The following is a 16,794-nucleotide window of genomic DNA, read 5'->3' as shown; positions in this document are numbered from 1 at the left end:
GTTAGGGTTATTTTGCGTTGAGAATTTATCCTTACGCCTAGATAATTCGTAGCTAGAGATTTATTTTCAGGATCGGCTTTACTGTAAGTGATTTTATTCTTGCCTAGATAATTTCTCGCTTATTGATTTCACAGTATTCATTATTTTCATTCACGCTCTAGATAAATTTATTGTGCTTAATTCATTGCCTAGATAATTAATGTTTACTGAAATGGTTTATGTTTGAATTAATGCTCTTAGTTTAAAACCTTAGATAATCTTACGCCGTTTAATCTGTGCCTAGATAATTTACTTGCCTTCTATAAATTCTGCATTAGATAATTTTACATGCTTTATTTATTTCATGCCTAGGTAAATTTACAGAGCTTATTTAGTTTATGTTTTAGTTTAAGAGTGTGCCAGCGTGAAACCGATTAGAGTGTTTAGGATTTATTGCTTTTTGTGTGTGACACGATTAGGTGCCCTGTTGAATCTTCCTCGAGAGACGACTTGGGTTAGCTTGCTCACTGCAATTGACCTCGTACGATTGCGAGTCAATTCACTAGTGTTTGAGTTGAGTCAGCAATGTTATTGAGTAATAGCGAGTAAGTCATTCTTGACTTAGTTTGAATAACACGAGTTGTTATTTTGTTTATAGCATGGCAGAGAGTTTCGATATAGTACAGGCTTTCTACGACTGTACTTTAGAGCACCATGAGACCATTGGGGAGTTCTTGGCCCGTTTCCACCACAGGTGGATAGACGCCGTGGAGTACGGAGTCACAGCGCAGCAGGCCATGCAGATATTACCACATAGGATGCCACCCCACTGGCAGGCCTGGTGTCATTTTATCGCCCCAGACTTCTATAGCCCGTTGGCACCGGGTGGTTTTGAGGTGCGGTTTCCAGAGTACCTAGTCGTACTGTTGAGCCGGTTCGTGATGTATGCGAACCCTCCATATTTCTATCTCACGGAGAGTGACACCCGAGAGGGGGAGGCAGAGAGTCAGCCTCAGGGTCTTCCTGAGACTGAGGATCCTTTGATGGCTTTGGGACTAGATCTCCTTAGCTCCCAGCCGATTGCTGACCCTATTTCTTCACTTCCTCAGGGCACTCTGCCCGAGGATGAGATTCCTCCTATTGCTATCTTGGACCCTGACTACCCCATGTTTTCTCCCGGGATGTACTCCCCGACCTTCGGATATTTATCCTATGTCACCTCGATGACCATTGACACTACTGAGGCCATCGACACTCTTGAGCAGTTGATGAGCCCCATTCGTGAGACCCTCCCTGTTCCTCCCCTCCCTACTGTTGGAGAGGGTGAGATTGCCATGACTGATGTTGACCCTTTCGCACCAGGGCCTTCACGACCCCCGGGGATGGCTAGAGACCCGGAGGACGACACAGGATCAGTCCCGGTTGTTGGGACTCTCACCTCACAGCCCCTGGATCTTCCTAGCATGGGCTTGGCATTCGAGACGGACATTCCTCGAGGGGATCCGCTTCGAGAGAGAGCCTCTTACGACCCGTTTCACCGTGCCGACTCTGACAGTGAGGACGGCGTACCATATGTGCCTCGATTGGGCGACGCTCGAGAGGATGACGGTGATGATGCTACGGAGGATGGGAGTGACGAGGGTAGCCGGGATGACGGTAGAGGTCATGGGTGGATATGGTACTGATATGATAGTATTATGTAGAGATGCATATGTATTTAGTAGCTTTGTTTAGATAGCCCATAGTTTTGGCTGGTAATGGATAGTTCCATCCCAGGCCAGGGCTTGTACTTATTTTTTTAGGCCCCTATAGTACACGGGTAACGGATAGTATCTGTACCCAGTTGTAGGGCTGCTTGTACATAGACGCAGTGTTGATGCTGTAGCTAGGTCTTTAACAGAGTAGTACTTTGTACTGACCTATAGCAGTTATAGATCATAGTATACGCTTTTGTACAAAAGAAGTCCTCGTTGAGGCAATTTTCACGAGATATATATGATGGGCCGGAGCGGCCAGTTTCGACGAAATGAGTAATAAGATTACTTGTTTTGATGCATTGTTATGTAGTAATTGTCAATTTGAAAGCATTTATTGAAAGCAAAGTACTTTGACGCATTAAGCATACTCTATGTGAAAGTATATTTTTATATGTATATATATGTGTATACATGAGATGCATGATACATATATGAGATGCATGATATGTAGTGAATTACTCAGCTATAAGACTAGAGTACAATGAGCCTTGTCACATAGAGGAACTTATATTTGATCAAACTTGTAGATTGTCATAATGCCTCCACGAAGAGTGAATAGAAATATACCCGAGAATGAGGAAGAACCCAGAGAACCTACGCCGCCGCCTCCACCTCAAGATAGGAGAGTGGAAGAACTTTTCTTAAGACAGAACCCACCGACTTTCGCAGGCACGGGAGACCCTGCCGAAATGGAAGAATGGATTCATGCTATGGAACGAATCTTTCGATTTTTGAGATGCAACGACGCAGAACGTCTTATGTGCGTGTCTTACCAGTTGAAAGGAACCGCCGACTATTGGTGGGAAGCAAAGCAGAAAACTATGGCCCCGGAGCAGTTAGATGAACTCACTTGGGAGCTTTTTAAGACTGCTCTGTGTAAGAAGTTCATACCCAGAAGTTATAGGAAAAAGAAAGAGATGGAGTTTACTACCTTAAAGCAAGGGAATAAGACTGTAGTGGAGTACGATCGACTATTCTGCGATCTGGCCCGCTATGCACCGTATAGAGTGGATACGGATGAGAAGATGTCCGAGTTGTTTTGCGCCGGACTGAGGCAAGAGATAAGAGTGGTATTAGCAAGTCAAACGGCACTTTCCTATGCCGAGGCCTTGAACAGAGCTCTAGATATGGAGCTAGCAATGCAGCCGGAGAAAGCAACACACGCACCAACGCCTCCATCAGGCCATTACACGCAAGCATCAAACACTCCCTACTCTAATCAAGGACAGAAAGGAAAACGCAAATGGGATAATCATAGAAATGACGGCAAGAAGCCATGGCAAGGCCAGAATGTTCAGCCTCCCTTCGTGAAGGGCGATAAGTCTTTTTATGGTGGACCAGCGACGTCACACCCCGGACACCAAGGGATACCCCCTTGTCCTAAGTGCAACAAGTTACACACAGGAGTGTGCAGAGATGGAAACCCGAATTGTTTCACTTGTGGAAAACCAGGGCATTACTCGAGCCAGTGCCCCAACCGACAGCAAGGGATGAGTGGAGGAAGACCCAATCAGTTTCCAACCCCACAGCTCAGGGCAATGGAAGGAATTCTCCCTCTACCTCAACCACTACAGCAACAACCTTTTCGCCGTCCAAATCAGCCTCATAAGCAGCTACCTGCACCGCAAGCAGGAAGACCACAGCAATATCAAAGGATGTATGCTATCAATCAGAAGAATCAGGATAAGAACCAAGGAAACCTAACAGGTATTGGGGAACTGAAAGGTGTACCCATTGTTATTCTCTTTGATACAGGAGCATCACATTCTTTCATCTCACATACCTGTGTGGATACATTAGAGTTGAATGTAGAACCAGCCCAGTTACACTTAAGGGTAGCCACTCCCGTAGGGAAGTTCACCACCGTTACACATGTGTGTCCTAACTTGGAATTCGAATTAGGACCTCTTAAGCTTAAGGCTAAGACGTTGAGACTAATGCGAATGTGGACCACAGACATCATTTTGGGAATGGATTGGTTAGCAGAACACCATGCGGTGATACAGTGCGAGCAGAGACGGATATCATTCCAGCCACCAGGCGAGGAACCCACATGTTTTTATGCCATCAATAGAAAATGGAAGAAGACACCTATCATCTCTGCAGTGCAAGCGAACAAGATACTAAAAGAAAAGGGCGCGACAGCCTATTTAGTATACTTGAACCAAGAAGAGGAAGCACAAATAAAGATTGAAGATGTACCTGTAGTGCGGGAGTATCAAGACGTTTTCCCTGACGTTCTACCAGGTCTACCCCCGAACCGACAATTGGAATTCACGATCGATTTGGAGCCTGGAGCAGCACCAATATCCAAAGCACCATATAGGATGGCACCAGCAGAATTGCAAGAACTGAAGTTGCAACTACAAGAGTTGTTGGACATGGGATTCGTTCGACCCAGTGCTTCGCCTTGGGGAGCGCCGGTCCTCTTTGTCAAAAAGAAAGATGGAAGTTTAAGATTGTGCATCGATTACCGGGAATTGAACAAGGTAACCCTAAAGAACAAGTATCATTTGCCACGTATAGACGATTTGTTTGATCAACTTCGAGGAGCACGCGCTTTCTCAAAGATAGATTTAAGGACGGGATATCACCAATTGAGGATACGACCTGAGGATATTCCAAAGACAGCATTCCGCACGAGATACGGACATTATGAGTTCATAGTGATGCCTTTTGGATTAACAAATGCCCCCGCCGTATTCATGGATCTCATGAATCGAGTGTTTCACGAATACTTAGATCAATTCGTGTTGGTATTCATAGACGACATCTTGATTTACTCAAAGAATGAGATGGAACATGAAGAGCACCTTAGAACAGTGCTAGAGAAGCTAAGAGCTGAAAAGCTTTATGCTAAGTATAGCAAATGTAAGTTTTGGCTACGAGAAGTCAATTTCTTAGGCCACGTCATTTCAGCTGCAGGAATCAAAGTGGATCCTGCCAAAGTTCAAGCAGTGCGAGAATGGAGATCACCAACGACACCTCACGAAATTCGTAGCTTTCTAGGGTTAGCAGGCTACTACCGTCGTTTTATACAAGATTTCTCCAAAATAGCCAAGCCTATAACTCATCTGCTCAAGAAAGAAGTCAAATTCTTGTGGACAGACGAATGCGAACAAAGCTTTCAAGAATTGAAGAAGAGGTTGACCACCGCCCCAGTACTAGCCGTCCCAGAAGCAAACAAGGAGTATACCATATATACAGACGCATCAAAGAAAGGACTAGGTTGTGTACTGATGCAAGAGGGAAAGGTAATAGCTTACGCCTCGCGACAGCTTAGGCCACATGAAGCAAATTACCCGACACATGACCTAGAGCTAGCAGCAGTAGTGCACGCGTTAAAAATTTGGAGACACCACCTTTATGGAGTAAGGTGTGAAATTTACACCGACCATAAGAGTCTCAAATATTTCTTTGAGCAAAAGGATCTGAATATGAGACAAAGAAGATGGCTAGAATTAGTCAAGGACTATGATTGTGGAATCAATTATCATCCAGGCAAGGCCAACGTCGTGGCAGATGCCTTGAGTAGAATGGAACGAGCCCAGTTAGGATGTATCCTAACCAAGGAGAATGACTTGGTCAGAGAATTCGAAAGGTTAAGGTTGGAAGTGGTATTTCCACCGCAAACCACAGATTTGATCATGGCGACACTCAGTGTTACCCCCGATCTAAGATCAAGAATTGTTAGTATGCAAAGAGAGGATGAGAAATTAGAAAGATTGCGGGTGAAAATTCGTACCGAGAAGCTTGATTCATATCAAGAAGCAGCAGATAATGCATTGATGTTTGAGGGAAGAATCTGTGTACCCAATAATGAGAAATTAAGAAATGAAATCATGAGTGAGGCTCATGACCCGCCTTACGCAGCACATCCAGGAGGTACGAAGATGTACCAAGACTTAAAAGCAAGATTTTGGTGGGAAGGCATGAAGCGAGACATAGCTTCATTTGTAGAACGATGTTTAGCTTGTCAGCAAGTGAAGGCGTTGCACCAACGACCTTATGGCAAGTTACAACCGTTAGAAATTCCAAAATGGAAATGGGACCACATAGCTATGGACTTTGTCACTGCTTTGCCAAAGTCGAATAGAGGGAATACCGCCGTTTGGGTGATCATAGATAGATTGACAAAAAGTGCTCATTTCATACCAATTCTTGTCACGCATGGGTCTGAAAAGTTAGCTCAAATATACATTCGTGAGATAATACGTTTGCACGGAGTTCCAATGACGATTACCTCCGATAGAGATACAAAATTTACCTCACGATTTTGGATGAGCTTACACAGAGAATTGGGTACTAAGTTGAATTTTAGCACGGCTTTTCATCCACAGACGGATGGGCAGTCCGAAAGAACTATACAAGTTTTGGAAGATATGATTCGGACTGTAGTGTTAGATAGAGGAGCTCAATGGGAACAAGTGTTACCCCTGATTGAGTTTGCCTACAATAATAGTTTCCAAACGACTATTAACATGGCACCATATGAAGCCCTCTATGGAAGAAAATGTAGATCTCCGCTTTATTGGGATGAAGTTGGAGAAAGAAAAGTGTTAAGTCCTGACGCAGTGGAAGAGATGATCACCACTGTGAGACAAATTCGGCAACGAATTAAAGAAGCACAAGATCGTCAAAAATCTTATGCAGACACTAGACGCACAGAGATTCAATTCGAAGTGGGAAGTAAAGTCTTTTTGAAAGTTTCCCCTTCTCGAGGGATTCACCGCTTCGGTATAAAAGGAAAGCTCAAGCCTAGATTTATAGGCCCATATGATATATTAGAAAGAGTAGGCCCTGTTGCCTATAGACTCGCGTTACCTCCAAATTTCGCGAATGTTCACAATGTCTTTCACGTGTCGCAATTGAGAAAATACGTGTTTGACCCGAAGCATGTCATTCATCGAGAGGATTTATCTCTCGAACCAGACCTGAAATACGAAGAAAGACCCGAAGTTGTCTTGGATAGAAAAATCCAACAATTGAGAAATAAGTCAATTGCCCTGGTCAAAATACAATGGAGACATCACGGGCAAGAAGAAGCAACTTGGGAATTGGAGGATAAAATGAAGGAGAAATATCCAGAATTATTTCCCGAAGGTGAGATTTCAAATTTCGGGACGAAATTTTTTTAAGGGGGTAAGGATGTAACACCCCGTATTTTGAGAAGCTATTTTATGCCCTAGCTCGTATTTAATTTGAGTTATTAAATAATAGCTAGAGGAATAATGCACATGGGCGAATAAATAAGATAAGATTTTTGGGAGTTAATAGGCGGCAAGATTATTTTCTCGGGCCTTATAAATCCTATTATAGAGAAGCCTATCTTCGCCCTATATTTTAATTGAGATATCTATGTGATATTAATATTTTACGTGGTAGAATATTCACATATGATCTTTTTTGATGCATTGTTATTATGATATTAGATATATCATAATTGAGATAAGTTTTTCCCACACGGAAATAAATATATTTCCGTGGGATATATCCCTACACACTAAATTAGTGATGTAAAGTAGTCAAGCATATGTGTATGCATTTTTCTATATCTCTATCTCTCTCACTCTCGACTCTCTCTCAATCTCTCTCAATCTCTCTCTATCTCTCTCACTCTCGACTCTCTCTCAATCTCTCTCAATCTCTCTCACTCTCGACTCTCTCTCAATCTCCCTCAATCTCTCTCACTCTCGACTCTCTCTCAATCTCTCTCTTTCTCCCTCAATCTCTCTCACTCTCGGTCTCTCTCTCCCCTCACGCACCCCCTTCTCTCTCTCTCCCTCATTACTTCATTCTCCCCCATAAATGTTGCACACATGCAACATTAAACCCTAACCTAAAAGGCTAACCTAGTTAGCAAACACAATCCCAAACTTTAAGCTCTCACACCTCTCTCTCATATCTCTCTCATATCTCTCTCCTCTCTCCTCCCTCCTCCTCTCTTCTCCTTCTCTATTCACTTCATAGGATGACATACTCCACCATTACTCCATCTTTGACTACAAGATAGTGTATTAAAAGAAGATCACACAAGCACATGCAAGTCTTCCCCCCCACCTTTACTCGATCTCTCTCTCTCTCGGCCCTCCCTCTTCTCTCTTCTCTTCTTCTCTCTTCTCTTCTTCTCTCTTCTCACTCCCTATTCCCCTCACTTTATGACATCCTCACCATCACTTCTTCATTTACTAACAAGATATGCATTAATAGCAAGATCACACCATCACTTCTCATAAAGGCAAGCAAGCTCTCTCTCCTTTTCTACCCCCTTCGGCAGCCCCCTCCCCTCTCACTCCACCTCACTTTTTCTTTCTTGTTTCACCATTTTTGGAAAGGATTAAGGAAGCCAAAAGTGTTCTAGCTACACACTAAAGCCATCAAGGGTGTATCAATCTTAAGCACAAGCTCCAAGAGGATTTCACATCATCCCCTACTCCACCTCCATTAATCTTGTGGGTAGCAACCTCAATTCTCCTCTCATGTTATATATATATATTTTCCTTGATATATAAGCATGTATATTGAAGTATTTAGAAGCATGATAGTTCCCTCTCCACTCTAGTGATTTTCGAAATGTGATAAAAGAGAGCATGATGAATTCTTTCAACTTTCCACTACCTTCTTGTGCTCATACACCTCTCCATGTTAGATACATGAGAGGAAGAGATATGTTTCTTGAGAACCCTTGAAAGGGGTATATGTTATGATTAGTGAAGCATGATAAGTTCTTAGTAAGAAAATGCATGAGAATGATAGTGAAAGCATGAATCTATGAGGATATGTGTATATGTTGTAAATTCGACCATTTCGGGGATTTTCTTACGTTCTGGACTGATGAGTCGACGAGGTTTCCCTCGTCCAAAAATCTTCACAATTTTATGGTGTGTACATATATGAGTCTTGTAAGCACTGGTAAAATTTCAAGTCATTTGGACTTGGTTTACTACCTTTTTAAAATACAAAACGTTTACTGCGCATTTCCACCGGAAATTTTGAAGGGCAGTCTGTGGAGTCACACTTTTCAGTAACTTTCAAACATATTCAGCCTCCCAAATTTTTATGGTAGAAAGATACAAGTGTTATACAGACTCATGTAAAATTTCAAAGCATTTGGACAACGGTTACTAATTTTTAAAAATCCTAGCTTCCAGTCGTGCCAAACTGCCGAATCTGGGAGACTGTGGGAAAACACCCATATCTCTTAAACCACTTGGAGTTTTTCAGTCTACTTTTTTTTAAACGAAACTAGACTCAAAGAGGTTTTCATCGGTATAAGTCTCGAATCCAGGAGATTCCTGAGTTAAAGCGGTTTATTCGTTAAAGTCGAGACAGAACAGAATGGTAAACTGGAAGGTCCGAAAATTTTACTTTGATTTTGTGTTAAGAAATTTTTAAAGGGTTTTGGTGGAATTATACACCATGATATGGCATGAAAATGCTACTAGAAAGTTTTATAAATATTTTTTTCAAGGCTTATATGAATATTTGAGATTTTCCCTACAAGGACAAAGATTTCAAGTTCATATAATGACTTTTAAGTCATTTGATTATTAAGATAAGTTATATGCATATTATGTGAAATAAGTGATTATTTTGAAGCATGTATGATTAAGTGATTTTTGAATGCTATTTGCCTAGGATTGAGAGTCCTTTAATTGGATAAGATATCCGATTATATTGGGAAGTCCAGTTGGGTAAATAGTGGAGAAGTTATAAGATGAGATTAAGCACATGATGAAAGTTTAAGCTTAAGTATGAGATATGAGTTAGATGAGATTCTAACTAGAGTTTATTTTGTCACATGGCAATCTAAACACGTGCGCCACTAAAGGTTCGAGTGACGGCCGGCGTTAGTACGACCCGAGCGTTACGTCATCGACTCCTGAGACAGGTGGGCTTTATTCTAACTCTATTATGGCTAGCTACCATGATAATGAGTTCAAATGCAAATTCTTATGAAAATAAAGCATGATGAAGCATTATTGATGAGTACTATGAAAATGAAGCATGTTGAAGCATTATTGATGCATATTATGAAAATTGTCATCTTGCCATATATATATTATTGATGAGAATGAGATATGGTATGTTGCCTCTATGAAAGACATGATTATGATCATGATGCAAGATATCGGCCTTTGACTGATCTAGATGACAGTAAAGGTTTTGTGCGCAGAGGTGATCGTGAGCCGTCTCTAGTCGGCCGGTCACGGTGATTTGAAGGAGGCCTCCTTCTCTTCACCTAGTATATATATGTATATGAGTTCTCATAGTTGGCACATACCGTGAATATAATGTCTGCAGACTAATTATTATGATGATGCAAATGAGTTTATGACAGAAAAACGTGAACAGGTATTTTTAATCTCAGCTAAATCCTGTTGATGCATTGAAAAGGGCAAGATTGACATATAGCTCTAAGAGCAAGATTTAAATTTATTTCCGGCATGTGTCCACTGAGTGCTTTTTGGTACTCAGCCCTGCATATATTTCTAAATGTGCAGGTCTGGCTTGGCGCGAGGATGGGTGAAGGCTGTTGGAATTGTCAGTTGACAGTGTCTTTCTATGTCTCATGCTTATCTTATTGCTTTGACTCTATAAGATATTATACTCCCTGCTATATGTCTTCACACATATAGTAATGCATCGCTGCACAACTCTGATGAACCTCTTATTTATATTGCTGGTCTGTAATATCCCCTAAGGGAAAATACTTTCAAAACCCCTGCTAAGTCTTTAATTATGTTTTACCAAGCAAGCAATTTATTTTAGTCTTAAAGTCTTTCTTGAAAAAGAGTATAGTTGCAAATGCTTCCGCTAAAGCAAGATGTAAATTCTATTTCTTTCATGATTATTTTTATTAGTCGTACGATACTTGGTATACGCTATCACTGGCTATATCGGGCTGCGACAGTTGGTCTTGATCATTGGCTGCAAAAAGTTCTTTTGGTAAAAAGTCTCTACTTTCTTCTTAACATCTAAAATCAACATCTTTTCTTAAAAGCTTCTAGTAGCAAAACAAGATATGTCGACCATACTCAAACTTACTCAACAATCTTCTTCTAAATGTTCATGGTATGGTACTTCTAGTACTTAGCGTTCATTCATATAGCGCTTGGATGCAACCATGTAATTTGAAGCACTCTCCCATGCCTTTGCTAAAAACCTTCTTAATCATCATACCTTCCATAAGGAAGAGGATTTTGCTTCTCTGAGCATCATTACAATGTATGTATCACCACACATAGTACTAAGTCATGTAATGATCTTAGTCAACACTTTCATTCTTCTTACTAAGCTGAATGTCTAATCCAAGATGTTCTAACAAGGGCGATGTCTCTGATAGGCTAAGGTATGTATACTTAACCATCTTCGGGAACTCATTCCCGTCGTATCTCATCCTTCGATTCGTAGTAGGTGATCGTAGTCAACATGGGTTCTAAATCAAGCTCACGTGTAATGTAATAGGTAACTCTAATAAAAAGCTTCTGAATATCTAAAACTGTGAGCTAATAGTTCTAATCGCAATATTAAAGAATCATATACAAAGCGTTATAACCCCACGCGAGCCTAGCTCTGAAATTCGAACATAAATCATGAAGGTTCTCTTCATGCCGTAGTTGGTGATAACCGAAGGTTAGAAATGAGTATTAGCTCATCACACAACCGCTAGCTAATTGCATAAGTCACTCTCATCGTTATGAGCAATGTCTCAACTAAGTTCTGGTCGGGTAAGGCAATAGTTGGTTCGGTATTCTGTCACGTGTGAACAGCCCGAATAAGGAACTATGCCCGTGTCACTTACTCGTGTGTGACACTCTTCTTTTCATCTCATTGCATATCTCCTCATTGGATTATCGTGTCTCTTCAAGTGACATTTGATTTTCTTCCTCTTTCTTGGCTCTTCTCTATGGCTATAGTGAAAGATAACTGAGTTTTTAGCTTCTACTGTTCTTCTCGTAACAGCGATCATGCATTCTTAACGCATCTAAGTTCATTGAGATATCAAATCAATCAAAAAGCATAAAACCTGAGTGTAAGCATCGGTACATTCGCATGAAACGTGAACTTTTCAACGTTTGAAAATCATTACCTCTTTCTTTCTTGTTGAGCGTGACGATGTGATGAAGTGCTGAGCTTTTGTCGACTGACACTTTTATATTAATATCCAAACTAAGGCTAATAGATAACTCTTGGGTTCAGAGCAAACGAACTGCTCTGATACCACTCTGTCACGACTGGACCTAATTAAGGATAACTAAGCCGGGGAAACCGTGACGAAGGGAGGGAGATTAGAAGCGGGGATAGAAAGGGGCGTGAATAATTAATGAAGGATCGTAATCAACTCAATGTTAATAATATAGTGAAGGATCGAACTTAATCATTGACGGTGAAGGGGACATTTATAAATAATTGTTGTTTAAACATAAGGACTCGGATAACTTGTACACTCGGATGAATCCGACTTGACTTATAAGACATAATACTCGAGAGTACGCAGCGGATTAACAATATCTGAACTACATGTATGGAGACATGTACCCAAGAGTTCATTTAATAAACTTATGACAAAAGCTCCACTCGTCACTTCATCTTCATCAGCCACTGCTCAACCTGCACATTTAGAAATATATGCAGGGCTGAGTACAAGAGTACTCAGTGGGCACGTATGCCTAAATATAAAATACATGCTTCATAAAACTGTAAATTGTCATGCCATCATGAACAGTACAACAAGGGAGTTTTCGTGAAATAGGCCCAAGCTTACTAAATTCTTTTGTGATACTTAAAGCTCGTCTGCGCAGACTAAGTTCTCTCATCATCTATCATATCTGGAACTATGTGCCGGAAAGGTGGCCACCTCTCACGGACACTTGACCGGCCAACCCGGTAGATGACTCACGGTCCCTCGTGTACTCTAGTCAAGGCAGGATAGCTATCAACTGCTCAAGACCCGAATTCGATTACATCATTGGCAAAGCCAAAGCAGATAGATATCATACTAAAACTGAAACATTTTTTTGGCAAGACAATACTTGAAATAACTTTCATTCAAAGATTTTGTCATGAAATAACTTGCTTGAACGTAACATTTAAACTCATTTGATATATATGAAAGTAATGCCCACCTGATAGCAAAGCTTTGCTTCAGTTCAATAACTCCTTGACTAGCTCTTACTCTTGCGCTTTAACCTTTAAAACGAGAACATAAGGTCAAACCTTAGCTCGATGAAAATTCTCAAATAAATGAGAATGCGTAATATGAATATGCATGATTCATATTCCGTTAATAAACCAATTAACCCAACTAGGTCCCGTCCCATGAAGTCAAGTGATTAACTACCTTGATTCGTTCTCATGGGGTGTTCTCCTCTCTCTCTCTCTCTCGGTCTCTTCTTCGCTCTCTGCCCTAGAGGTCAGCTCTGGCCTCTAAGTCAGCTCTGGCTGAGTTAGCTTTGTGGCGAAGTGATTCCTCTGGGCGGAACGATTCCTCTTGGTGAAAGTGATTCCTCTGGCCATTCCTCTGGCGAGGTGATTCCTCTGGCCATTCCTCTGGCGAGGTGATTGCTCTGGCCATTCCTCTGGCGAAGCGATTTCTCTGGCGAGGCGATTTCTCTGGCGATTCCTCTGGCGAGGCGATTCCTCTGGACTGGACGACTCGGCTCCGCTAGCCTCGTCCCCTCTGGCCTCGGCCCCACTGGACTCGTCCCCGCTGGAATTGTCCTCGCTGGACTTGTCCTCGCTGGACTCGTCCCCTCTGGACTTGTCCTCGCTGGACTCGTCCCCGCTGGACTTGTCCTCGCTGGACTCATCCCCTCTGGACTTGTCCTCGCTGGACTCGTCCCCGCTGGACTTGTCCCCTCTGGACTTGTCCTCGCTGGACTCGTCCCTGCTGGACTTGTCCCCTCTGGACTTGTCCTCGCTGGTCTGGGAAGAGCGACGGGGACTCCAGTTTTCAAAACCAGACACCTCCGTCCTTATCTCGTCTCGATTCTCACTCGTACACAGACCTTAATATCTACCTATGTGAGCATGCTGTGATTATTCATGTTCGTCTACGTTTTAAAGCTAAAGTTCTCGTTGTTCATCAAGGTTCAAGTCGTAGGTTCCACTAAAACGTGACTTAACAGGCTTTTTGTTCATTCAGTTACAGCCCATAAAACATGATCCCTGTGAGTGTGATGCATGCCGATTGGAGTAGCAACAAAGGTCGAAGGTTACCTTGGTATCTCGCGTGCTTTGGTTGGGTAAAGAACGATGGCTTCTCTCTCGCTTTTTCGAGCGTCGAGGTGTAAACTTGTTCAAGGCGGTAGCAAGAATCTCGCTCTACTCCCCTTCGTGCAAGGCGTCGAGAGAGATGAAACTCCTCGCTGTTGCTGCTGAAACTCTAAGTGTTGAAAGGAGAAGGGGTGGCTCAAGGATTGAAGAGTGAATTTATAGGAAGAGCTCGGCTGTGTGCACTTGAGTACCGAAGGGAGAGCATAGGCTGAGATAGTGTAACACCCCGTACCTTTCCTTATGATAAGAGATAGTGTTTTAACACTACTGAGAATACTGAGATGTCGAGATGTGAAGATTATGAGTTATGAGTGGGCAAACTCATGATGGAGTTAGAGTGAAGAGATTAGAGAAACGAGTCGAGTTATAGATGCCGATTAATTTGAGTCGGGATTTTATTTATTTCCGAATACCGGGAATAGAATTTCCGGATACCGAGATATCAGAGGTTGACAGTCCTATAAAGAAAATAGGAATAATGAGTTTGACATAGAGTCAAGGAAGTTGCCGATGAATGGCGAGACGAGTAAAATAGAGATGTTGATAGAACTGAGAATGATGTGCGAGTTGAGATGGAGATGGTAATTTGATTTTGATGTTAAGATGAAAGACGAGATATAGAGTCGAGGTAGTGATTGTGAATCACTATAAAGAGGATTAAGTTAGAGTGATGATGAGTGATGATCCGTTTTTAATGTGATAACGGTGTGAGTTATTTATTTGACGTTATGTGATTTATCTGATATGTGCGCACTAATATTTTTTTGAGTCAGTCTGATTCTCGAAAATTAGCGTACATGATTTATTTTCCACCACACGTTCCTACACTCACACCCATTATTTTAATCCCTTCTCACATGTGGGTAATTAGCCGATTTAGGCTTGCTGCTAAGGGAGGAGACAAACTACTATTGAGCATTAAATGCTACTTATCTTATGGGATAAGGATCTTGATAAAACCGAAGCATCTCTCTCTCTCCGTCATTTCTCTCATTTCGGCCTTTCAACTTCTTCTCCCTCCCTCAAGGCATTTCTTCTCTCCTCCATGGGAGAACAAGCTCGAGTTTACACAGACGTAACCATAGTGAAATCCTCCACTAAATCTAGTCCATAAACACTTACTACTCATAAATCAAGAAGTTTAGTGGAGTTTGATGCTTGAAGAATAGAGACCGAAGCTTTCCTTTTCTTGAAACTACCTGAGTAAGTGTTTGAATCCTTTGGGATCTAGACTTTTTATGTGATATATGTGTTTAGAAGGATGACTTGTCACAGCCCACTATCCCAATGACGGGTTAACCGGGGTTATGACTTGGGGTGAACAATAAGAAACGGAAATTAAAGGGGATTTACTAAGTAACCAACATTAATAACAAACTAGTGGTATATATATATAACCACTTGGGTAATTCACAAATGAGTCTGCCATAACGATTAGACCCCAACTGAAAGTTAATTAAAATGAAGTAGTAATAAGTTCAAGTAGAAATGATAAATAAGTCAGAGTGTTTGCAGCGAAAAAACGTGTGAGTTATGCATATGGAGATGCATACTCAATGTTTCATTACATAAACATCAAAAGGGAAATCCGCTCAACACCGATCCATTTCATCGCCTGCTCAACCTGCACATTTAGAAATACATGCAGGGCTGAGTATAAAAATACTCAGTGACATAAGCCGAAAATACAACATGCATACATATATAAATTGAACTGCCAACAGTAACACACAGGGGTTTTCTTGAATGACCTGCGCTTACTAAAACATTTCATTCATTTTCATAAAGGTGGATGCGCATCCCATTTTCAGTCTATATGATCCATATCTGTCCTTTCTGTCACGCGCCGGGAAGGAGGCCTCCTTACCACGGACGCCAAGACCGGTCGCAAGCGACTCGCGGTCTCCATGAGTGTACACGTTAACCCTAGCTAGCGACCTTTGTCTAGCATAGGATCCCAATTGGATTTCCTTTAAAGTTGGCGAACCAACACAGATAGAATACATATAAAAACATAAACATTTTGGCAGTCATTCATTTCATAAACATTTCATTTTCATAACATTTTCATTTTCATAAAGGGCATTAAACATATAAGCATTTCATAAGAACTGAATAAATAGTCAAAACATATCATGCATATATATTCGCATATGAGGCCTACGTCACGCAGGGGATCTCTATATACGTAATAATAAAATAATGCCCACCTCAATTGTTCTTAAAGCCGGCGTGGAGTCGTTTCTTCTTCGGCTTCACTTTCTGTCGCCCGGACCTTCATTGATGAAGAGTCGATAAGTTCGTGAAGAAATTGTCATAAGACAAAGTCTAATTCTACGTGCCTAGGGTATCTTTTAATGTTTTAGGGTTCTAGCATCCATAATTCGTTACATTAAAGATAGTCAAAAATCAATCATACCTCGTCTAATCTCATTCAAACACATAGGCAACACAAACACATAAGGCACATAAGAATCATAATCAAACATCATCAAAACATGCTCTGTTTTTACACTGACTCAACTTCAAAATTTAATCTGTTCTGACTCCGACATCTCCTGGACTCGAGACTCATACCGAAAGAAAGATCTTCGAGTCTAGTTTCATATAAAAAAAAAAGTAGAGTCGAAAACTCCAAGTGGTTTGAGAGATATGACGTTTTTACCACGATCTACCATGTTCGGCAGTTTTGAACAATCGAAAACTTGGATTTTTGAAAAATAGTAAACGTTGTCAAAATGGGCTCAACTTTGGTGGATATCTAGCTAACACAATAAGG

General features: G+C 41.4%; 1 protein-coding gene across 1 annotated transcript; it reads left to right on the top strand.

The window, feature by feature from the left end:
* The first annotated feature begins 2,272 nt into the window (after window positions 1-2,272).
* On the top strand, window positions 2,273-5,267 carry LOC131022138 (uncharacterized). Its single transcript, XM_057951586.1, has 3 exons — window positions 2,273-4,136; window positions 4,503-4,897; window positions 5,238-5,267. Exons 1-3 carry the CDS (start codon window positions 2,273-2,275, stop codon window positions 5,265-5,267), a joined length of 2,289 nt encoding a protein of 762 aa, XP_057807569.1.
* The last annotated feature ends 11,527 nt before the right edge of the window (window positions 5,268-16,794 follow it).

This window comes from Salvia miltiorrhiza, chromosome 1, assembly GCF_028751815.1.
Source record: "Salvia miltiorrhiza cultivar Shanhuang (shh) chromosome 1, IMPLAD_Smil_shh, whole genome shotgun sequence".
Taxonomy (NCBI): Eukaryota; Viridiplantae; Streptophyta; class Magnoliopsida; order Lamiales; family Lamiaceae; genus Salvia; species Salvia miltiorrhiza.
This window is presented reverse-complemented; position numbering and strand designations above follow the sequence as displayed.

Coding starts and splice junctions, on each gene's coding strand:
- LOC131022138 (XM_057951586.1), top strand. CDS start 2,273: ATGCCTCCACGAAGAGTGAATAGAAATATACCCGAGAATGAGGAAGAA. Junction 4,137..4,502: donor CATGGGATTCGTTCGACCCA/GTGCTTCGCCTT, acceptor TGGTATTCATAG/ACGACATCTTGATTTACTCA. Junction 4,898..5,237: donor AGAGGTTGACCACCGCCCCA/GTACTAGCCGTC, acceptor ATTATCATCCAG/GCAAGGCCAACGTCGTGGCA.